Source organism: Mirounga leonina, unplaced genomic scaffold, assembly GCF_011800145.1.
Source record: "Mirounga leonina isolate KUSES-001 unplaced genomic scaffold, KU_Mleo_1.0 Mir_168, whole genome shotgun sequence".
Lineage (NCBI taxonomy): Eukaryota > Metazoa > Chordata > Mammalia > Carnivora > Phocidae > Mirounga > Mirounga leonina.
Window position 1 is genome coordinate 29,371,370 of NW_023270426.1, and position 25,300 is coordinate 29,396,669.

At 35.7% G+C, this 25,300-nt stretch overlaps 1 protein-coding gene across 5 annotated transcripts in view; it reads left to right on the plus strand.

Annotated features, from left to right (window-relative positions):
- The window catches only part of RBM27 (RNA binding motif protein 27), a 77,647-nt gene extending 52,767 nt beyond the window's left edge, over window positions 1–24,880 (plus strand). For 4 of the 5 annotated variants that reach the window (XM_035014394.1, XM_035014397.1, XM_035014398.1 and 1 more), the window contains 7 exons: window positions 491–610; window positions 1,570–1,644; window positions 1,790–1,954; window positions 3,199–3,303; window positions 3,425–3,616; window positions 18,044–18,154; window positions 19,367–24,880. In XM_035014394.1, coding sequence (XP_034870285.1) covers window positions 491–610; window positions 1,570–1,644; window positions 1,790–1,954; window positions 3,199–3,303; window positions 3,425–3,616; window positions 18,044–18,154; window positions 19,367–19,450 — 852 coding nt within the window. In that variant the 3' untranslated portion in view covers window positions 19,451–24,880. The remainder of the gene's footprint in view (window positions 1–490; window positions 611–1,569; window positions 1,645–1,789; window positions 1,955–3,198; window positions 3,304–3,424; window positions 3,617–18,043; window positions 18,155–19,366) is intronic. The other variant, XM_035014399.1, reaches the window with a different exon arrangement.
- The last annotated feature ends 420 nt before the right edge of the window (window positions 24,881–25,300 follow it).

The following is a 25,300-nucleotide window of genomic DNA, read 5'->3' on the forward strand; positions in this document are numbered from 1 at the left end:
GGTTAGAGAGATACTTAGTCGTTTTTACTGTTTAGATAGTATTCCTCTTTTTTGTGTCTGTTCAGTAATGATTGTGGAGTGATCTTGTTTTTGTCTTGACCCATCCTGGTCCCAAGAGTGGCCATGTTGGAGGTTGATATTTTGTGAAATTGTTTTTGTTTAACAGGACAGTAAGGCCTCACTCAGAGTAGTTGGCCAGCTCCTAGATATAAGGGGCTGCAGTTCTTTTTCTCTCAATTAAAAAAATATAAGGAGAAGAGGAATGATGTGTTTGCATTCTGAAACACAATATTATTGCTAAAATTAATTTTTGTTTTTATATTTGAGTGACAGTTGAATTTATGTATACATAAGAAACTCGTTTTATAAATGAAGTTTTTAAATGTAAAAAAAGTTTAACTCCTGAAAAAAACAAAATACATGCAGTCTTTCTAAAAAATTACTTGAAAGCTTTTCTAAAATTTAATTTAATTATATTTGTGTTTCATAGATATTTTCAGCTCCAGGCCATCCAAAAATGATTTACAGCTCCTCAAACTTAAAGACACCTTCAAAACTTTGTTCAGGGTCTAAATCTCATGATGTTCAAGAAGTTCTTAAAAAGAAGCAGGTAACAGCCTTGATTCTAATTTCCTTAAAGAGGAAACGACCCATTGAATTCTTAAGTGATTATGTTAACATATTTGAATAGTTCATGTTGTTATGGAACTACATTAAAATGTTTATTTAGCTGCTTCTTTATGTAGTGTACATTTGGAAAAAAGAGATGAACAGACAAAAAAGTATTTTGCAATTGCCTTTCAGTGGCTACATTAAGCACAAGGCAAGAATTTTTTCCGTATAAAAATAAACGACAATGAGTTGTCCTCTTTTGTTTGTTTTTTCCTCCAAGGTAAAGAAGCAGACAGTTTTATTTCATTATTTCCTCTTTTAATTCCTCTCTTGCTTTGTAAGTTAGACAATGTTTCACATAAAGTAAAACATTTTTGTAGTTGTTATTCATATGACTCACTTCTGAATTTCATTATCATTTTAGATTTAAACTCAAATAGAGTTTTTCAAATAAAATAGGTATTTATATGTATTGTCTCAGTATAATTAGAGATTTGATTAACAGAGAGGGGTGAGAGGCAATATTTTCCTGGCAGAAATCCATAGAATTTGCTATGACTTCTGTCCTCTAGCTTCATCTCAGATTTTTTAAACTTTAAACTTGAAAAATAAGGATTGGCTTATTACATTGGCAGATGAGAACAGCTCTTGTTTTTCTTCATAAATACATTCATGTCATGTCATCTTCTTCATAAATACATTCAAAAGTGAATGTAAATGTCACAGATACAGTGTTCGGCATTTTAAATATTTTTTAAAGTACAGTTATAAACTCTTATACAGAAAATAAACTTAAAGGTTTCATCTCTGGTTTCAGCTATTTTTTGATTAGGAGCAAAATTTTTCTTGTACAGCATAGGGAAGACCCAGAAGAAATAAGTTGGTATTTTATGAAATGTATGCAAATGTTGGCAAATTTTGTTATCCATTACTAATTTTTTTAATGTATTCATATAGGAAGCATTGAAGCTACAACAAGACATGAGGAAAAAGAGGCAAGAAGTGCTAGAAAAACAAATAGAATGTCAGAAGGTAAGATAAGAGCTCATTATTTGCCTGCTGGAATTGATGGATACAATGGATTTTACAAAGATATCCCTCATAGTAAAGTTTATAAGGGTTTTTTTATATTAAAATTTACTAAGTGTAGTTTTATTTTTTTCTGTTTATTTTATAGATGCTAATATCTAAGCTAGAAAAGAACAAAAACATGAAACCAGAAGAGAGAGCAAACATAATGAAGACTTTGAAAGAGCTTGGTGAAAAGATCTCACAGTTGAAAGATGAATTAAAAACATCTTCCGCAGTCTCCACACCATCTAAAGTAAAGACAAAAACAGAGGTATCTATTTGCATTTTCCAGTCAGCATAGGATTGTTGAACATCTATTATATGCTTGGCTCTTTGAAAGTACATTGAAACCCTTAGGTAGCTAATAGTCTAATGGGGAGACCATTAGAGTAATAGTTTTTAAAAAATGTCTCTATATATTCTGTGTATGCTTTTTGAAAGAGGTGGTAATATCCTCTTTGAACAAAGATGTGTTTTTGACTGGATTTTTGGTTCCCTTTCCTGAAGATGAAATTGCTAGAGTGATGGCAAAAAAAAAAAAAAAAAAGTGTATTTTCCTGTTTCATGGATTGTTTTTCTATTATAGTACAGTGGAACCATCTCTTTTAATATTCAAAAGGTATCATTGGCTTTATATGGGTAAAAATGAGGCATTCTGTTGAAAAGATTAATCAGAAGTTCTAGATCATTTATAGTCTAATTTTGTTAATTGCCATTTGTTTCCTTACCCTAGGAGAATACTTGCTGTACACAGTGGTTCCATTATACCACAGCTCTGAGTGGAGTTTAGATTAATTTCTGGCCCGTTGAGAACTCAGAATAATAACTTTATCAGATATATAGAATGCAAATTTTTATGTACAATATTATAATGCAGTTGAAATTGTGGTTCTCTATATTACTGGAGGGATATAAAGTATTTCATCAAGATTGCTTTGAAAAAATGTAATAAAATATTTTTATTGAAATGTCCCCCAATTATAGAAGGAACATACACACATTTTAAAAGTTAGAAAGTAAATGGGGGGGGTTAGTTCTCTCACGGTCACGCCATCTAAAGATGGATAGTTTGTCCCTCACACCAAAAAAAGAATGGCAATAGTTGTAGGGTTCAAATCTGAAAGCAATTATGTAGCTATTATTTATGTTTGTATCATTAACGAATATTTCCTATGTAATTTATTTTGCCTGATTGTTTCATTTATGACTCTTTATTATTAGAAAATTATTCTCAGCTCCCTCTTCTCGTTGACTGTTTCCAAGGTATGATTTTTAGGTCATCTTAAGCAGTAATACTGCTTAATATCTTTACTAATGTCAGTATACTCTCTATGTGTTTTTGCACAGTTAACCTTCCCTAAAACACTCAGGTTTATTGCATCCTCTTATTCTCATTTTGCCAAAAGAGATGTGTGTCATCTTGTTAGTATACTATTCTGAATAAGATCTTAGATGTTATCTAACAAATACATTTTTTTTTTAACAAATACATTTTTACTCTTAATTTTTCCAAAGGCTCAGAAAGAACTATTAGATACTGAACTGGACCTTCACAAGAGGCTATCCTCAGGAGAGGACACAACAGAGTTACGGAAAAAACTCAGTCAGTTACAGGTTGAGGTGAGATTTAAGAGGAGTTACCCACTACATTTAACACCTCAAATAATACTTTTTTCTTCCTCTGTTTTCCAGGCTTTAGTCTGACAGTGTATATTATATTCTACCTTTTGTTGTTACTCAGGCTGCACGATTAGGTATTTTACCTGTGGGTCGAGGAAAGACCATGTCCTCTCAAGGTCGAGGAAGAGGCAGAGGCCGTGGAGGAAGAGGAAGGGGCTCACTGAATCACATGGTTGTGGACCACCGCCCCAAAGCACTATCAGTTGGGGGATTCATTGAGGAGGAGAAAGATGAATTACTTCAGCATTTCTCAGTAAGTTTTTAAAGTAGACAGATGCAGCTCTAAAAGCACTGTATTCAGCATTTTTTTGCTGCATTCTGTATAAATGTCAAATGTTTTATAGATTAGAAAATCAAGTTGTAAAAAAAAAATGGGTATTAGCAAATTCTTATTAATACATTTGAAGGTCAAGAAGCAGCTCATGCTTTGTAATTCCATAATACTCCACCTAAATGCATTTGTAGTGACAAGTTGTTCTAAGCAAATATTTGATTTTTTGGGGGGGAGGTTATTACATGGTTTACCAGGTGTTTATAGTCAATAAGTGAAAATAATCTGGGACGAAGACAGAATTCAAAGGAAGAATTTATTTAGGATAAGAGACATGTATCATTATATTCTGTATACAGTGGCAAACACTTTTAGATAAACATGCAAATAGAGATTTGTTACAGATAACTGTCTTTAATTTGCTCCTTAAACAGAGTATATCCTCTTTCCACTCATTCATTTAATAAATACTGAGTGTTACTTGTGCTAGAGTGTTTTCATACATGATCTCATTTAATCTTAAATAACTGTATAAAGTGCATGTGAAATTCCATGTATACAGATGAGAAAATGAAAGTTTAAAACTTAAGAGTAAACCAGCCAAGATCATACAGTTAGTAAGTGGCAGAACCAAGATAAAAATACACACAGTTGACTGTTAACATCTGGGATCCCTATTCCTCAGACTTTTTTTTTGTTTAAAGATTTTATTTATTTATTTGACAGCGAGAGAGGGAACACAAACAGGGGGAGTGGGAGAAACAGGCTTCCCACAGAGCAGGGAGCCTGATGCGGAGCTCGATCCCAGGACCCTGGGATCATGACCTGAGCCGAAGGCAGATGCTTAACGACTGAGCCACCCAGGCGCCCCGTCAGACTTTTTTGGGAGAAAACGTTTCAGCCCTATTTATTTTTATTTTTTTATTATTTTTTAGAGCGTGAGCAAGTGAGAATGAGTTGGGGGGAGGGGCAGAGGGAGAGAGAGAGAATCTCAAGCAGACTCCGTGCCCAGTGCACCGCCCCACGCAGGGCTCAATCCCACGACCCTGAGATCATGACCTGAGCTGAAGTCAAGAGTTAGACGCTCAACCGACTGAGGGCCGCCCCCATTTTCAGCCCTATTACGTGTTAAAGATGGTGAAGGAAATCTTAAAGAGCAAGACTTCACTCTGTTTCTTATTAGTATGATGCCCCTTAATCCTTTTTCACTAGTGGGTTGTTAAAGTGTCCAGATTTGAGAGCTCTGTTGGCTGCATTCTGTTCACTCTTGAGTCAGTTTCTTTCACCAGTCTGACCGTTGTATATACATATATTTTTGTAAACTGGGAGACTAGCTTTAAAGTGACTTCTTGAGGAGTAAAATAGGGAGAGGAGCACTACACATGTGTAGAGTATTCTTGTGGAGGCAGGGTAAATGTTGATTTTTGTCTTTTGATGTTGAAATACATAAAATTAATATCTCCTTGCCAAATAAGTTGGGCATTTAGACCCATTACAAGCTCTGGTGAAGCAACACTGAAGTAAAGCAGAATTGTTGTAAATTTGAATTTGCAGAAAGTTCTAGTTACAAAAACAAGGTAATCTTTGTTAGGTAGGAGGCTGTGTGTTGTATCTTGAGGGTCTCTGGAGACTATATGTAGATGTTTAAGTTTTAGCCCAGAACTCATGCTCACATGCATCTCTGTCTTTCTCATAAGTGGGGTCATTCTAGAGCATCTCATAACCAATTTTCATGTATAAATATTTATAAATCTGAAATATGGCATTTGGTTTGTGGAAAGGGGCATGTCCAGGCATTTGGGGAAGGAGCAAACAAAGCCAATGCAGGTGAGGTAACTTCAAGAAGGAGACATTGCCATCAGTTTTGATGGTATTTTGTTGTTTGTTTTAATAGGGTGCTATTAGACAGTCTTGAAGTACTAGAAACACACCCTAGTAATGGATAATTGGGCAGTGTAGTATGTTTTCATTGAAAGAACTACAGAAATATATATGCCTAGACAGCATTGTAAATAGATTTAGCACACATAAAGGGTAACTCTTCTTTGAGGTATTTCATATCCCACAAAGGCAAAGGTAACATGGATATTTTCAGTATTCTTTTACTGTCCTTAATGATTGTGAAAGGATCATGGATGAACCACATATGTATGAAAAGATGGTAGATGGGTTTTAATGAAGCTGTTTTGCAGTATGAGGACCTAATTCTGGAATCCTTCAGTTTATTCTTTTATCGAGTAATCTACTTCTAAGAATTTATCATAAGGGAATTATGGTTGTCTGCAAATAAGAGCTGTAAGGATGTTAACTATAGCACCCCTTGTAATAGTAAAAAAGCATCAATCTAAATTCTCAGTGGCATTTTGCTGCTCTGGAAAACATGTTTTTAAATAATAATACGAGAAAAATCTCAGGATTGACTTTTAGGTTAAAAAAAAGTGGGATACAAGATGATTATACATAAGCTTGGAATGAAAGTCCGTTAAATTTATATTTCTGAGTTGGCAGAATTCAAGTTGGTTTTTCATTTCTTTCTTTCTGAGGAGCTATTTTCTTTGCTTTACAAATGAACATATATTACTTCTTAAGTCAGACTTTTTAACATCACATTCACGTTTAGGATGAAAATTAGTTTTGTTGTTTTTTTAAAAGATTTTATTTGAGAGAGAGAGAGAGAGCGTGCTAAGTGGGGGCAGAGGGAGAGGGAGAAGCAGACTCTCCGCTGAGCCGAGAGCTGGTCACAGGGCTTGATCCCAGGACCCTGAGATCATGACCTGAGCCAAAGGCAGATGCTTAACTGACTGAGCCACCCAGGCACCCCAGTATTAGTATTTTTTTTTAAAGATTTTATTCATTTATTTGAGAGAGAGAGAGAGATAGCGAGCAAGCAAGATAGCGAGTGAGCACGAGTGGAGAGGAGTAACAGAGGGAGAGGGAGAAGCAGACTCCCCACTGAACAGGGAGCCTGATTCAGGGCTTGATCCCAGGACCCTGGGATCATGACCTAAGCAGAAGGCAGGTGCCTAACTGACTGAGCCACCCAGGCACCCCATATTAGGTTTGGTTTTTTTTAAAGATTTATTTATTTATTTATTTACTTATTTGACACAGAGAGAGAGACACAGGGAGAGAGGGAACACAAGCAGGGGGAGTGGGAGAGGGAGAAGCAGGCTTCCCGCGGAGCCCCGCGGAGCAGGGAACCCGATGTGGGGCTCAGTCCCAGGATCCCGGGCTCACGACCTGAGCCAAAGGCAGACGCCCAACTGACTGAGCTACCCAGTCGCCCCCATGTTTTTATACTGTATATTTTAAAACCAAATTAGAGGATATGTGTTAATGTTGGGCTTTTAGATCCCAGATGCTTATATAAAAAATATGTGTAAATTAAACTATATACATATTAAAATACATAATATATCTAACATACAATGAGAACTATATATAATATAAAGCATATGTTATAATATATAAATGTTTTAAAGATTTTATGAGAGCGAGCATGCATGCGCATGGAGAAGGGCAGAGAGGGAGAGAGAATCTGAAGCAGGCTCCTCACTGAGTAGGGATCCCAAGTTGGGGCTCGATCCCATGATGATCCTATGACCATGAGATCATACCTGAGCTGAAACCAAGAGTTGGATGGTTAACCAACTGAGCCACCCAGGCACCCCTATATATAAATATTTTAATAGCATATATCAGAGGCCAGCAGACTTTTTCTGTAAAGGACCAGATAGTAAATATTTTAGGTTTTTGTGGACTATATACTGTCTCTTGAGTTTTCTTCTCTTCCGCCTCCTCCTTCACCTGCTCCTCCCTCTCCCTCTTCTTTTTTACCTTTTTTTTTTTTTTTAATTTTAAAAAATTTTTAAGTAGGGCTACCTGAGTGGCTCAGTCATTAAGCGTCTGCCTTCAGCTCAGGTCATGATTCCAGGGTCCTGGGATCGAGCCCTGCATCAGGCTCCCTGCTCAGCGGGGTGCCTGCAGAATTCTCCCTCTTCCACTCCCCCTGTTTGTGTTCCCTCTCTCGCTGTGTCTCTCTCTGTCAAATAAATAAATAAAATCTTTAAAAAAATAAAAGAAAATAAAAAATTTTAAGTAATCTCTACAGCCAATATGGGGGTCTAACTCAGGACCCTGAGATCAAGAGTCACATGCTCTTCCACCTGAGCCAGCCAGGTGCTCTTCTTTTCCCCTTTTTTTTTTTTTTTAAGATTTTATTTATTTATTTGGAGAGAGAGCACACGTGGGGGTAGGGGCAGAGGGAAAGGGAGAAGCAGACTCCCCGCTGAGCAGGGTGCCCGATGCTGGGCTCAGTCCCAGGACCCTGAGATCATGACCTGAGCCAAAAGCAGACGCTTAACTGACTGAGCCACCCAGGTGCCTCTCTTCTTTTTCACTTTTTTTTTTTTTTTTTTTTTTAAGATTTTTATTTATTTATTTGACAGAGACAGAGGGAGAGAGGGAACACAAGCAGGGGGAGTGGGAGAGGGAGAAGCAGACTTCCCGCGGAGCAGGGAGCCCAATGCGGGGCTCGACCCCAGGACCCTGGGATCCTGACCTGAGCCGAAGGCAGACGCTTAACGACTGAGCCACCCAGGTGCCCCAACTTCTTTTTCACTCTTAATAACCTTTTGAAAACATAAAAACCATTCTTAGCTCACAGGCTATCAAAAACAAGTTACTGGACCACATTTGGCCTGATGACTGTAGTTTGCAGAGAGATGGTATATGCTTATCATATTACTTTTTATATTAAGTATTTAAGTTAAAAAATATAAAATAGTATTATGTAGCATATAAATAGAATTTTATGTTTTTAAAGGTAAAATCAGTCTGGCAAGAACTTTTAAAATAAGGGTCCTTATTTATATATCTTTCATTTGACAGAGATCTGAGGATATTACAGGCCTTTATGAAGAATTCCCTCTAAGTATTTTAATATTAAAATTTAGGTCAGAAGATGAAAATTTTAAGTCATAGAGCGTTGCTTGAGGGCACAGACAGGACAAGAGCTAAGGTACTTTCCTTTGCCCCTGATTAAAAGAGAGGTTTGGCAAGTTGCAACAGAAGAGTTACTTAAACTAAATGTTTGGAATACTTGAAATGCACTTAGGCATTTTCAAGTAGTATTCATCAGTTATAAGATTTTTGAACTGTGGTGTAGTGTGTTTTAGCTGTTGCACTCAATGATACAGGGTGGAACTTGATTTTTTTTTTCTTCTTGATTATGAAAGTAATACATGCATTTCAGGAAGTGTTTGGCTACAAATAAAATATGAATAACTTGGGAAATGTGAACATTTATTTTCTTTCTTTTCAAGAAATCTAGAGGTAAGGAGGTTTTAGGTTTAATTTATTCAGAAACTCAGGCACACAACTTCTTTTCATATTTTTCCTCTAGTATCCTAGTATGTTGGCTTTTGTTCTTAGGCTTTTTTCTTCATGGTGTGACACCAGGATGTCTGCAGCAACCACAAACTTCATGGCATTTAAAAAGAATGTCCAAAGGCAGAAAAGAACAGTACCTTTCTTACGCATTTTTTAAAATCATGAGATAACCTTCCCGGAAAATATCCCTGCCTTAACCCTCATCCTCCATGCCCACCTGACTCCTGACATGCGCCACTCTCACTCAGCACTTGTGCCCTCATGTGTCTTAGCCAGAATTGTTACTTACCCATTTGTAAGCCAGTCCCTCTTGAGGAAACCATTACCATGATTGAATTAAATCAGTCATGGTTCCATATGCCAGTTGGCCAATGATAAAAATCACAATCAATTAGAATGGAAAGAGATTAAGTAGTTGGTTTAGACAACTAAGACAGTGTCTTTTTTTTTTTTTTTTTAAGGTTTTATCTAAATTCCAGTTAGTTAACATACGGTATAAGATTAGTTTCCAGTATACAGTATGGTGATTCAACACTTCCATACGTCATGCAGTGCTCATCATGACAAGTGTCCTTAATCCCCATCACCTGCTTCACCCATCCCCCACCCACCTCCCATCTGGTAACCATCAGTTTGTTCTCTATAGTCATGAGTCTTTCTCTTGGTTTGCCCCTTTCTCTCTCTTTTTTTTTTTTCCTTTGCTCATTTGTTTTGTTTCTTCAGTTCCACATAAGAGTGAAGTCATATGGTATTTGTCTTCCTTTGACTTACTTTGCTCAGCACAATACTCTCTAGTTCTAGTTCTATCCATGTCATTGCAAATGGCAAGATTTCATTCTTATAGGTGAATAATACTCCATTGTCTGTGTCTTGTGTGTACACACAACACATCTTTTTATATTCATCAGTCGGTGGACACTTGGACTGATTCTATAATTTGGCTATTGTAAATAATACTGCTATAAATGTCGAAGTGCATGTATCCCTTTGATTTAATGTTTTTGTATTCTTTGGGTAAATATCCAGTGGTGCAATTGCTGGATTGTAGGGTAGTTTTATTTTTGGGGGGCAGAGGTGTAGTTATATTTTTCACTTTGTGAGGAACCTCCATACTCTTTTCCACAGTGACCGCCCCCAGTTTACGTTTCCACCAGCAGTGCAAGAGGCTTCCTCTTTTACCACATCCTTGCCAGCACCTGTTGTTTCTTGTGTTGTTGATTTAAGCCATTCTGATAGGTGTGCCTCACTGTAATACTGATTTGCATTTCCCTGATGATAAATGATGGTGAGCATCTTTTCTTTTCTTAAGATTTTATTTATTAGAGAGAGTGAGCACAAGCAGGGGGAGGGGCAGAGGCAGAGGGAGAGGGAGAAGCAGGCTCCCCGCTGAGCAGGGAGCCTGATGTGGGGCTCGATCCCCGGACCCTGGGATCATGACCTGAGCTGAAGGCAGACGCTTAACGACTGAGCCACCCAGGCGCCCCTGAGCATCTTTTCATGTGTCTGTTGGCCATGTGGATATCTTCTTTGGAGAAATGTCTGTTTATTTCTCTTGCCCATCTTTTAATTTGATTATTTGTTTTGGGGGGGGTGTTGAATTTTATAAGTTCTTTATGTATGTTGGATCCTCTTTATCGGATATGTCATTTGCAAGTATCTTCTCCCATTCTATAGGTTGCCTTTTAGTTTTATTGATTGTTTCCTTTCGTTGTGCAGAGGCTTTTTATTTTGATGTAGTTCAGAATTTTTTTTGCTGTTATTTCCCTTGCCTCAGGAGACCTATCTAGAAAAACACTGCTACAGCCAATAGCAGAGAAATTACTGCCTCAGCTCTCTTCTAGGATTTTTATGGTTTCAGACCTCACATTTAGGTTTTTAATCCATTTTGAGTTTATTTTTGTGTTTGGTGAAAGAGAATGGTTCAGTTTCATTCTTCTGCAAGACAGTGTCTTCTATGATGTTCATTGAAGAATACTTGGAAAGCATTTTAGTTACAGAAAGAAGCAAACAACTTTAAGTACCTTAGATTCTTTTGATAGGAATGTTTTAGTTTTCTTAAGAGTTATAGGTGTACATCATTTGAAAACCCAAATGAACTTATATCTACAGAGTTGTTAAACATTCTCCTGCTTGATTTCTCATTTTCTCTTCTTTAAGGGTGTCTACTTTTAAATCTTTTAGCTGAATTTTTGAGTATTTTTTCATTTTTAAATAATGTGATTTTACTGTTACTTCTTGATTTTTAAATTATAAGCATTATATATTGACATTAATCCTTTTGCTTTTCAGCTCCCCAGTTTTTTTGGCTGTGTTGTATTCTCTCCTATTTTCTCTTTTCTTACAGATTTATGCCTTTAAAAAATAAATCACTTTAGTATCATTGTATACTGTGGATGCAATGCACTCTCCTGTCTGTAGCCAGAGAGCATTTTGAGTCTTAAGAAAGTAAAAAGGTTTAGAAGTCTGTTTCTATACTCCCAAAAATATTTATGTAATTCATTCAAATTTTTGTGTTCTTACTGGCAAGAACTTCTAATTTGCCTGTTTCTTCATGCCTGGAACTTCCATGTAAGACAATGGAATACTTCTGTTGTAATTACTAAAGACTTCTCACATATGGTTAGATTTTCCCTGTAGCCTCTCTAGATACGGTTTTTACCCTTTCCCATCTTCCAAGTGTGTGGAAATATATTTGAGAGTTTTACTGTATATGAAAGTGATACCTTATTGTTTGACAAGTAATAGCTTTTGTGTTTACCAGAACAAAAGTTACCCTTTCTCCGCATTTAACATTCAGAGAAACTTCTGAATAGCACTTCAGTGACTGCCCTTCCTCAGGCCTGGTAAAAAAAAAAAAAAAAAAAAAAAAAAGTGGTAGATCTTTTGTGAATTACTGATACTTACTGCCATTTGATGACTAGCATGTTTTCCATTTTTTTCACTGTTACGAACAATGTTAATAACATCTTACTGGATTTGGCGATTTTGAGTAGAATAATTTGTTATGCAGGACAGTCTTGCACATGTCAAGACCTTTGGCACTGCTGTTAAATGCCAGGAAGTGCTCTTTGGTCTGTGTGACACCCAAAATGCCCCCAGGGTAATGTTACTGTCTCAGTTGAGAACCTTGTTTTACTTTGGTTTGTAGGAGTGAGATGACTAGATCAAAGGCATGCATATTTAAAATTTGGGGACAGCTTGCCAAATAACCCTGCAGGAATGTTGTACTAATTCATACTTGCGGTGACATTGGATAAGAGTACCTGTTGCTTATATCCTCAATAGCATTTGAGTTTTGTTTTTTCATATTTGCTTGTCAGGTGATTGCTAGTCAGATGACTGACAGAACTGGCATCGGTTTGTGATCTGGGAAAATGGTTGGCCTAGATAAATCTCTCTCTGCGTAACTTCTGCCTCTAAGGTTCCAAGTACCTCTGAGTTACTACATGTAACTTTTCATTGATTGCCTATAATTGATTTTCTCATATTCACCTATTTATCAGTATATAATTTTTTTTGAATTATATATTTTGAGGGGCGGCACACATGTACAAAGTGTAAAAGAATTAAAAGTATATGCAATGAAAGATAAGGTTTCCTTCTGTACCCAGTCACTCAGTTTCACTCCCCATAGGCATTTATTGTTTTCTGTTTCTTACATATCTTCTTGAAGATATTCTTTCTGTGTATATGTATTATTTTGTCTCTCTTTAACACAAATGGTGGTATGTTAAACAGTACTCTCTTGCATGTGCATTTTTCATTTAATATGTGTTAGCTTGTTAATAGAGATGATGCTATATGAGTGCACGTGGTGTTGCTCTGTTCTTTTTAATGGCTGCATGGTATTTCGTTGCATCGATGTACCACACTGGATTTAAACTGTCCCATAGTGATGGAGAGCTAACTTTTGCCTACTATTTCATTATTTCAAGCCATATTATAGATATGTGTGTGAGATAATATATATGTGGGTATAGAAAAATTACGTATTTTAATAGATACGTGACATTTTAGAGGCTAGTTTTAAAGTTGTTAAAGTACTTTTTAACAAAAGAGTACATGCAAATAGTTTAAAATATGGTTAATTGGAAGTAAAAATCTCCCCTTTTCTTGATCTCTGCCTACTCTTAAAAGGTAAATAGCTGTGCAGAAAAAAATTATTAATACAAGAATATATACACAAAGTCTCTCACTTGAAAAAATTTACCAGAGTAGGCTTACATTATAAATACAGAGCTGCATTTCAAGCCTTGCTTTTTTAACATAAATATCTTAGCTGTTCGGTGTTTTCTTGAAATTATAAGGATAATACTCAATTTAAAATACTTACTGAAACAAACTATACCAAGTAGAAATGTATATAATTCAGTGATTTAGCAGAAGATAAATGTGTATATACCTACCCCTCAGGTCAGGAAAAAGAATATTCCCAGCCCCCTTCCAGTCACTGTTTTCTCTCCTCCTTAGAAAAGTGACCATTTTCCTCACTTTTTATGATAATCACCTCCTTGCTTTTGTTATACAGTTGATCCTTATTATTCATGGATTTTGCATTTGCACATTAACCTACCTACTAAAATTATTTGTAAGATCAAAAATCAATATTCAAGATGCTTTTGTGGTCATTTTCAGACTTTGACAGAGCTGTGAAAAATTTGAGATACCAGATGCACGTGTTCCCAGCTCAGTTCAAATAAAGTGATGCTCTGCCCTTCTTGTTTCAGCTCTCATACTGTAAACAGCTGTCCTTTTTGCAGTCTATTTAGTACCAAATTTTTCTCATTTTTGTGCTTTTCATTGGTGATTTTGCTATTTGAAATGCCCCCCCGAAGTGTAGTTCTCAAGTGCACTGTTGAAACTTCAAGAAGGCTGCAATGTGCCTTATGGTGAAGATCCGTGTGTTATGTAAGCTTTGTTCAGGAATGAGTGCTTTTAGCTGAGTTCAATGTCAGTGAATCAACAGTGTATTTTAAATAAGGTGTCTTTAAATATAAACAAGGTTATGTATTGATCAGTTGAAGAAAATATTTTGAACAGAGGCTCATAGGAACCTAACCCTCTCTTGGCCCCAGGAGCAGTGGTTCAGTATTTGCTAATTCTGTGCTTGCAGTGAACTTCATACGACTAGTGCGAATAATGAGAACCAGCTGTAGTTTTATCACCTAAATGTGCGTTCTTAAAGGTGATAATATTATTCTGTTTTAAAAATATGAATGGAACCACACAGTCTGTATTCTTTTGTGTCTGCTTTTTTCCCTTAACATTATGTTTGTAAGATTCATTAATGTCATATGTAACAATAGTTTGCCATTTTTATTGCTGTATAATTTTCAGTTTTATAAATATAACATAGTTTATTCTTCAGTTCTCCTGTGGATGGGTATTTGGGTTATTTTCGCTTTATTTTTACAAACACTATTGATAGGAGTATTCTTCTAGATCCTTCATTGTATATGTGTACAAATTTTAATCACTAATCTTGTTTATTGTTGTAAGTTAGATTGTGGGAGTTATATATTCTTAATTCCTGACTGCATACAAAGTAAATTTCTAATTTTTCCTCCAGTAGTTTATATGCAGTACATTTAATGCCCTAAAATTCCTTTTGGAGGATAGAACTGCTACCTTCTTTGGAGGGCAAACCAGTAAATGTAGGTTAAAAAATCTTCATCACTTTCTGTGGTTATAAAAGTAATATATCTTTTTTAAAATTTTTAAATAACAAAGTCTAAGGTGACTATGGTTGATCACACTGTATTGTATAATTAAAATTTGCTAAGAGAGTAGAACCTAAATATTCTCATCAGAACAAAGGTAACTAGGTGAGGTGATGAATGTGTTGTTAATGAACTAGATAGAATCTTCACTCTTTATATGTATATCAGATCATCATGTTTTACACTTACAAATATCCTTCAGTTTTGTCAGTTTTACCTCAGTAATGCTGGAAAGAATTCAAGTAATACCGAAGTGAGCAAAATAGTGAAAAAGTCTCTCTAATTGGGCTGTGTATGTTAAACAAATAAGGGCAAAAGATGTTTACTACACACATTACCAGATTTTTTCTCCGAGTTTATTGGGATCTAATTGACATACAACATTGTATTAGTTTAAGTTGTACAACATAATAATTTGATATTTGTACATATAGTGAAATGATTACTAAAATAAGTGTAGTTCACATCCATCACCTTACATAGTAAGAATTCTCTTTTTTCTGGTGATGAGAGCTACTCTCTTAGCATCTACTTGATTTTTAAAAAAGATGGTAAATATATATTTGGATGGGGCCATTTTGATACATCATTTTAGTATGTCCCATTGAGTTAAAATGTTTGGTATCAGGGTATAAAAATGCAGCCCCCACAGGGATAATAGAGTTTTTCCTTAGATCACAGGCTGATTTCTGTGCAGACAGTAATTGACTGGTTACGGATCTGGCTTAACATGCACTACTCTTTTTTTTTTTAATTTTTAATTTTTTAAAAAGATTTTATTTATTTATTTGACAGAATGAGCACAAGCAGGGGGAGCAGCAGAGGGAGTGGGAGAAGCAGACTCCCCGCTGAGCAGGGAGTCCCCCCCATGGGGCTCGATCCCAGGACCCTGGAATCATGACCTGAGCTGAAGGCAGATGCTTAACTGACCCAGCCACCCATGCACCCCCACCTTTTTAAGATTTTATTTGACAGAACATACACTCTTAACATGCAGTGATCTGAGTGTTTTGTGGAAACATTTGGCAAAAGCTTAATGACATTTATCAGCATTTTTCCTAGAAAAACTAGACTGAACCCCCATATTTAGAAAGAACCATTTCTATTACATTTTTCAGGATTGAACCCAGAATTGGGGATGTTCTGCAATCTAGCATCATTGATAGAAAAGCTGTAGGAATGACTGAGCTTTCACTTTAGTGATACTTTGGGGCCCTATTCTTTTGTCTCTCTTGCTTTTTCTTTGAAATTTTTGCTTTCTCTTAATGAAATTTCTTGGGGGGGGGGAAGAAATTGGGTGGTAGTACTAAGAAATACATTTGAAACAGAGTAATTTTACCTTGAGTTAGGAGAGTAGGTGTTTAACATTTGTTGAATGTGTAGAATGGCTGGTACTTGTCTTGTATGGCATTTCAGAAGAGGAAGTGGGAATAGCTTTATCAACTATGGGTTGGGCTCTAAGAGATGCTGTGACAGCAATAGGCATTTAAAAAAAATTACACTTTTAAGTTTTCAGTCTAACTATGTAGATTATCAAAGCTAAAGACCAGCAATCGTATTAAGATAGTATTTGTTGAAGAAGGATCATAGGGGAAGAGGGGAAAAAATAAAACAAGATGAAATCAGAGAGGGTGACCATAGGAGACTTTTTTTTTTTTTAAGATTTTACTTATTTATTTGACAGACACAGCGAGAGAGGGAACACAAGCAGGGGGAGTGGCAGAGGGAGAAGTGGGCTTCCCGTGGAGCAGGGTGCCCGATGCGGGGCTCGATCCCAGGACCCTGGGATCGTGACCTGAGCCGAAGGCAGAGGCTTAACGACTGAGCCACCCAGGTGCCCCACCATAGGAGACTCTTAATCATAGGAAACAAACTGAGGGTTTCAGAGGGGAAGGGGGTGGGGGGATGGGGTGGCTGGGTGATGGGCATTAGAGAGGGCACGTGATGTAATGAGCACTGGGTGTTATATAAGACTGAATGACTGACTTCTGCCTCTGAAACTAATAATACATTATATGTTAATTAACTGAATTTAAATTTTAAAGAGCTTGAGATTAAACAAGTGTGTCATTTGCATAGCTGTATACTTTGCTACATACTAACAATTTGTATGTTAGGGTGTATATTAATTTGTTTTTTGGTTTAATGCCTTTTAATATTTATAATTGTGCTAACAATGGTTTTGTGCATTTGGATAGAACACTCACATTGTTCTTATGGACTCCTTAGAGCAATCCTAAAATAGGAAAAAATAAAAGAAAGCTGAGATACTTTGATATTAAGCAACTTATGGAGGCTCGTTTATGTTCAGTTACTTGCCAGTTAATGGTAGAGCTGGATCAAGATTTTTAATCCTAGCATCTTGTTCAATACTCTTTTTAAAAATATTTTATTTATTTTTGAGAGAGAGAGCGAGCACGAGTGGGGAAGAGGGACAGAGGGAAAAGCAGACTCCTCGCTGAGCAGGGAGCCCAGTGCGGGACTGACTCAATCCCAGAACCCTGGGAACATGATCTCAGCTGAAGGCAGACACTTAACTAAGTCACCCAGGCGCCCTTGTTCAATACTCCTGATGTCAATAAAATCATGAGCAGAAAAAAAAAAATAGTATTTGTTGTTTTCATCATGACTTTTTTAAGTGGAGTGACAGTATCATCTAAACCAAGAGGAAGTTTTAAAGTTAACATGACATCAATACAAATCATAAATTATCTGGGCAAAATAGTACGTGTGGTTCTTTAATTAAAAGGGACTTCAGGGGCACCTGAGTGGCTCAGTTGGTTAAGCGACTGCCTTCGGCTCAGGTCATGATCCTGGAGTCCCTGGATCGAGTCCCGCATCGGGCTCCCTGCTCGGCAGGGAGTCTGCTTCTCCCTCTGACCCTCCCGACCCTCCCCCCTCTCATGCTCTCTCTTTGTCTCTCTCTCTCAAATAAATAAATAAATAAATAAATCTTTAAAAAAAAAGGGGGGGACTTCAGGGTTGCTAGAGGGGAGGTCGGTGGGCAGATCGGGTACCTGGGTGATGGGCATTAAGGAGGGCACGTGATGTAATGAGCACTGGGTGCTACGTGCAACAGATGAATACCTGAACTCTACATCTGAAACTAATGATAGACTATATGTTCACTAATTGAATTTAAATACATTTAAAAAGGGAGGAAGGGATTTCACTTTTTCTAGCTCTTACTGGAGATTGTATAGATCCACTTTAATATTTTCCTCCCCGAGTCATTACACTTTTTAAATAGTCTACAATTTGAATACAGACTTTTGTGTTTTTCTAAAATCTATTTTAGACTGCAAACCAAGGGTCAAAATTCAAAGACCGTCGGCTGCAAATATCATGGCACAAGGCCAAGGTGCCTTCTGTATCCACTGAGACCGAGGAAGAAGAAGTCAAGGAGGAGGTAAATGTAACGACTGAAAATAAGCATTCAGATTAGATTGTTTCTCAATTAGTATTTTTCTTGACATTAAAGTAAATAAAATATTGTTCTTTGATGCATGCAGTAACAAGACTAGTCTACAAGTTTACTAAAGAATCAGAACAGTTGCAGACATAAAAACCTCTTTGCGGGGGGATATTTTCTGGTGTAGGAGAGACTTTTTTTTCTTTTTTCTTTGCATTTATTTGGCTTTGTGCTCTAAAAATTTTTATTCTGGTAAGTGAGGACATGGATTACATGAACAGATTTAATTTTAGCTGGTTGTTTTAGCTTTTTGTTCATGTACCATAAGTAAGAGATTTGAGTTTCTTATTTTCCTTCTGTATACAATTGGTTAAAATGAGAGTAAGAAAGTGGGAATAATAGGGAAGAAATATGAAAACCAAGGACTTAACATAATAGAACTGCTAAATAATGAAACTCTTAAAATACATGAAAAATAATTTTGTTTTTTTACTCCCTATTTCTAATTTCTTAATTAAAATGGACACTTAGCCAACATTGCAAATTATTCCTGATTTGTTGTAATTTTGGTTTTAAAAGATGTTAGCGTTGATCATTGATTAAGAGTCCTCTGACTATGTGGGTAATTTTAAAAAGCAAAAGCAGAAACATTTCGCATGTTTAAAAACAAGAAAAGGAAAGAAAAATCTTGGTGTTTTGGGTATGTTTATAGATATTTCTACTGTAAGATTTTAGATTTTTATGTAAGATTGAGAATGTTGGCGTCATGGGGAAATTGGTATGTTCTCCATTCACAGATAATTGGATATTAAAGCAAAGGTTTAGGAGCTTCGTCATTTATTTTCCTTCTTTTTAAGTTAATGGAATAAAATTAATTTTAAATTTATTTAATTTTATTAAATTAATAGATTCTATCAAAACCATTTCATAGATTTTTTTTATTTCTCCTACTAAACATTCATATATTATTTTCTTTATTTTCCTGATGGTATTAGAATGGAAATCTATTAAAACTAGCAAAATTAGCAAGGGGGAGGAGAATATATATATGTTAAAAAACTGTTTTGGGTGTTTTTGCCCTGAAGGATACTCTCTGAGTGCATCACTTGTAAATCCAGCCTGCGTTTTGTATACTAGTCTATTTGTCCTTTGGCTTAATAATTTAACTTTCTTGTACCACTAAGCAGATTTTACCGTCTCTTTCTTCAGGAAACAGAGACCTCAGATTTGTTTCTGCATGATGATGATGATGAAGATGAAGATGAATATGAGTCTCGTTCATGGCGAAGATGAAATCTGATGCGAGTTGTATAATTTTTAGGAATATTGTTTAGAAGAACAACTTTTTAAAATTATTTAAAGAAGTCAATGAGCCAAAAATTTTTTTTATTTTTCTTTTCCACACAGTAGGTTTAAGGACAGCAAGTTTGCTATTTAAACACATCTCATAACTGTTCATGATATTAAAGCACCAAAGGCCTAGTGACTTTTACACAGTTGTGAAGATCCACAGGAATGATATGGATAATCTCTAGAGCCTTATTTTCCACACCACCTGTTTTGTTGCTATTGGTGTTGGATTATGATGTAAATGACAGGGTGTTCAGAAATTTTATTTTGGATTATAATCTGATAAAATTTCATTAAATGTCAAAATCGCCTGGAATCTCTTAACTCTCAGCTATTATGGATGGGTCGTCAGATAGAAGGAGATATTTGTAATTAAAATACCCTTTTGCTTTCAAGAGTTGTCTTGGAAGAAGAAAAGTAAATTTATTTTAATTTTTTTTACTGTGGAGGAGCCCAGTTTGTATTCAATCTAAATTTTCGAGGTGGGGGGGTGTTTATGTGCAGTAGAAGTACTATTTTAGTGTAAATCAGACTGTATTCTTAAATGCTGTAAGGCAGTGGTAGCTAGCTCCATGGTATTTCCATTCTGTCATGTTAACTGTCCTGGATTTATGCTACTGATCCTTAGTTTGCTTTGAAATTAGTGAGTATTGGTTCAGTTGGTCCTCTTTAAAAATATTCTCAGAATGTAAAAGGCTTTCTCACCTCTTGCCCCTTTCTTATCCCCATTTTCTTTCTCCTGCCTTTTTATTAACAGCCCTGACTTACCAGCTATTGAGATAAGTGATTCTTTTGAGCCACCAAAAGTCAGTCCCCCAATAAAAAGTTTAAACCAGCACTTTGATAAATAAGTGATGTTTTGATGAGAATAATGGAAGGTTTCCGGGGCGGGGGGAGAGTCACCAGCTTTTCTTTTTTCTTTTTCGAAGCTTCAGTCTAGTTAATAGTTATACAAAAGGGTTAAAAAGTGTCTGAAATTCTTTTCCTAAATTTAAACCATGATGGTGAGGTGACTGGGGATAGGGTGGGGGTGGGGTGGGGTAGGGGGATGGGGATGCTAGTAATAAATGGGAGTCATAATTTGACTTTGATCAGATGACTTTATATTTTCATAATTTTGTAGCTTGTTGCTATCCATGAACATATGCATCCTTCAGTAGACAGTTTCCTTCACTGTGTGCATTTTTACTGTACACTGTATAGAGTAGAATATCTGTTAAGTAAAATATATATGTAAATTTATGTCCTTGTGTTCTGAATGTTAGAGGGAAAAGCAGAGGAGCAACACTACACTGTATTGACCCCTGGGAAAATAAAATGATTAATGTACATAGGATGTCACTTTTTCAAGGATATACACATCTATGTTTTTATATATGTGTGGTGTGAAAATTTGAAACTTCCTGTTGGCTTCAGAAGGTTCTTGGTGATTACTATATCAAGGATTTTGTTTCCTGAGGTAAAGGCTGTTTCTCAAAATAGAAACTGTTCGCTAAGAAACCTAAAACCATCAGGACTCTAGATTTACCTAGCTGTAAGAAGTTAAATCCCACGTTCTGATTATCTTTTCTCTTCCATGTATTTTCCTGGAATGATGTCTCAAACCAGGATCATTTTTTAGTTCATGTAATTTTCCCTTCACAATAATAAGGACTTCCTTTTTCTAGGTTATTGTATTTCTGATAACACTGAAGCTAAAATAAGCTCATAAAAGGAAAACCTTACAACGGGGTACCTAGAATAAGCAATCTTGCTCCTTCCTCCTCCATCATCTCTAATGAAATTTTGATGTCTGTGGCTCAGTTGGTATATATTTTGAAAGATTCATTGTGGTGAATATTTTGAGTCCTGACAGTTTAAACGTGATAGAGGGAACAAAGGATTTATATATTTTTTGTACAAAGTTTTTTCTTAAACTGTATAATTTTGTAAATAATTTGTTTGGTTTTTTTGTGTACTAAAACTACCAGCGTATAGATTTCAATAAGAATTGTTGTATTTTTGTATTTGGAAACTGAAAATTACAGTAAATTAATGGAGCTGTAAAAGAAAATTTTCAGTAGACTGACAGTTTAGCAGAATGAGATTCCTTTTCATATGATTTTTTTAACTTCAAAGTTGACATCGTTTGATAATACTCTCAGCATAGAGTTGAAGATTTGTTTGACTTTTTAGTTACTGGGGGAGAGGAGATGAAAGAAAAGGGTGTTCAAGTAAAGCATAGACGGACACTGTTTTCAGGAAGATTTGAAGCTCTTTCTATAAAATAGTGTAGTTTTCAATACACCTTAAAATAGGACTAAAATAATTTTAAAATGTCCTAAGAGTCTAAGACATATTTGACTCTCCAAAATGAATTCAAAATATGGGTTAAATATAATATTAGAAAATTTAGTTAAGGTTAGCATAAAATAGTTGAATGTGTATTTTTTTTCCTTTAGGATTTTTTTACCCCCACCCTCAAAACCCGAAGCCCTAGAATTTCTCTTAAAAGTGAGTACCGCGGTTTGTTTTCCTGGCATCTTCCCTTATGGAAATAACATACTCCATCTGAGGCAAATGTTATTCTTTTTAATGAGTATGACATCTAAGAAGCTGATGAGCAGTAACAGCCACCAGTCTAGATAGGTTAGCCTCGTTTACTAGTGGGTTGCTGCCCAAGCTTAACAAGGTAACCCTAGGGAATACAGAATTTCCCTCACTTTCTTTGTGTTGTAACATTGGGAAAACATTGTCACCAGCTAAGATGATAAAATTGGGAAACAGTCTAGTTAGGTAGGTCCGTGGTGATGGATCATTATTTCAAAAAGAAAAAATCATGTGAAAAGGAATAGTGGTTCCTCTTGATGTATAGTATGCCTGTATTATAGTTTTTACAAAATTGTGAACTTGTGTAATAGTATAATAGGAGATATTGTTGAATTTCTAACTGTTTATACATTTAAATTCATATATGTAATGTTTGTTTTATCGATTACAATCTGAATTTCTAAGAAGCATGTTGACTTTTGCAATAAAGATGCAATATGGAATGGTTCACAATTGGAAAAAAAGAAAAAAAAAGATAAAAGTATTACAAATTTAAAATAATTTGGAAAATTTATGAACCATTCCAAAAATTCTAACAATCACCGAAAGAGCTGTAATTCTGGCTTGTTCTGGAAAGAAAGAAAATGTGTGTGTATGCTTGTTTGTATGTGAGAATGAATGAGCAGTGGATATGCCTGTGTGTTTCATGTTGGGTTCATGTACATGAGAGAATGCACTCAATATGAATTTGGGTACCGAAGTTCCTAGCTATTAAATATTCAATGAATTCAAGAAGTTGTAATGAACAGGGCGGTCTTAAAAATGAATGAGAAGAGTATTGAAGTGGTAGTTGTGAGTAGCCTTGGATAACCATATTTTTTTGGTTGTGAATGGGTCCTGGTATCCCAGAAACAAAAAACACAAACAGTTTTTATGAAAAAAGTTACTTGAATGTTATCTTGAGATTTTTCAGTATGCTTACCAGTGAATTGGAAGGACATTTTCCATCAGTGGAATAGAGAGAAGGGAAAGAACACCTTGAAGAGATGACCTGCAGATAGGTCATGATGAGTATTTGTAAGGAATAACAGAAGGAAGTGATAATACACACCAAGGACTGGATGGTGATGAGAAGGGGAGGTATATCATTCGGACTTATTTTCTCATTTTAAAAACTGTTTTTCTTATTATAAAATTCCCCTTCAAATGATTAGGCATTGTCTACGAAGAATTCTTTAAATCTCAACTTTACAGGAAAATACCAAGGAATGGGAACAAATTTCATTTTCATTCTTTTCAAATAAATTTTATCTGTATTTTATGAATTAAGTAAATGGCAAGGTCTGTGTGACCATTTGTTTTGAATACATGGTAATTTAACCAGCATTATGTTTATAATTAACATTAATTGGGCATTTGGAAGGGTTCAAGCATACTTCTAAGCATAGTTATATCTGTTTAATGGTAGCAAGGCAAATATTTTGCTACAGTGGAGCTCTTATCAACAGCAATTACTGGTTTTATGTGATGTTTTTACTGATTTTGATGTCAATTCTTCTAAAGCCAAGGATAAATTTTGAATCCCAAGCCCCAGTGTACTATCTAGTCTGGATCTAATTATGTTACTGTAAACACAGGGGTGAGCGTATGTCAACGTGTGGGATCATTTTAGATGAGAGAGTCAGGATAGCTTTAAACATGTGAACCAACATTGGTAGAGCACTTTTTTTCAATTTTAGTCTCAAATATCTATGTGAGGGGCTAACAATGAGTCAAAAAAACTATACTGCTATTATGTTTTGAATGACCATTTATGCTACATTGATCTTACTGTCAACTGATCTCCTTTCTACAGGATCATCTACCATTTGGCCTCTTAACCTGATTCTGCATTCGACCTTAGGTTAACTAAACTGTCCCAGCATTCTGATATAGGTGACTTGATACAGTTGAAATTAAGGTCAGGATAGTGTTTGATGATTATTGGCAAGGTATTTGTAGATGGAAGCTACTCTTTTCTTGGGCTTCTGCAATTTTGTTTTTGATGATGGTGGTGATTAAGCATGATAAACATTGCTGTTAACTTTTCTTTGTATTTGTTATCTTTTATGAAAGAGGAGCAAGGGAAGAAGGCTCTATTCTAATACCCTATTAGCTTGTTTTCAATGAAAATCAGCCTGTGTTTTCTACACCAGTTTTCCAACCACTTCATCGAGTTCCACTACTTTGGTATAATGATCCATTAGTTCTTAAAATAATAGAGTCTATTAAGTATAGACTTGATATTTCAAAATTGTTCTTTACACAATCCTTTGTTGGGGTATAGAGGTGTGAAAACAAGCTTTTCAGTGACCCTCCTCATGTTTCTGTTGGTTTTTTTAACACTGCTTTGTGAAAACTTCATAAAAGTGGATGTCTGGTTAACAGTTTTCTAAAGTCCTTGCGGTTCCTTCTCTTTGCCCTCAGCTATTACTGCGAAATACGGGTATATATTCTCCCGATTTTAAATGAAATTAGATCTAAGGGCTAATACAGAACTTGCTAAATTCATTTGGTTTCTTGAGGATGATTTGGCTTCAAGAATGAGCTTGCACACATGTTCAGTTTATGTTTTTGGACCAAACACTGCCTATTTATCTATGGAAACATCTGTTCCTCTATAAACTATTGAGTTCTGGTTTCTGAACAAAAGGGTTATTTACTGTAGGATTGAAGTTTTTAACATTGAGAGCCTGTAGGGGGCTCCAGCAGGCAAACTTTAGTTGGCCTTGGAGCAGTGACTCAATCTTTCACAGCAACTCAGTGAAAAACACATTTTGCGTTGTGACCTAGTCCACACACACACCCAGGAGAAAAAAGTTTACCAATGTGTATCCTTATGCAGTAGGCACCTGGTAGTTTTATATTCTATTGAAAATTCTTGTCAGGACCCAATATTTGGCTTTCAGAACTGCAGTTTGGAAAAGAGTAGACTTTTGAATTGCAGGGTGAATTGTACTTTTAAACCACTCTCTCCCTTGCTGTCATCACTACTATTTTGAATATAAAATGTTAAAATTTTATCTTCTGTGTTTTGCTTGGAAAAGTAGTCAGTCTGGAGTGTGCTGTTGACCATTGGCCTAAAATTAAAGGTGGAAGTAATGTATAAAATGACATCTTTATTGATTAGTGGATGCTCTTGAACATGAAGGTTTTTATGGTTTTCAGTTTTTTCAAAGATGTTATTTTAGAGAGAGCGCATGTGCACGCGTGCATGAACAGGAT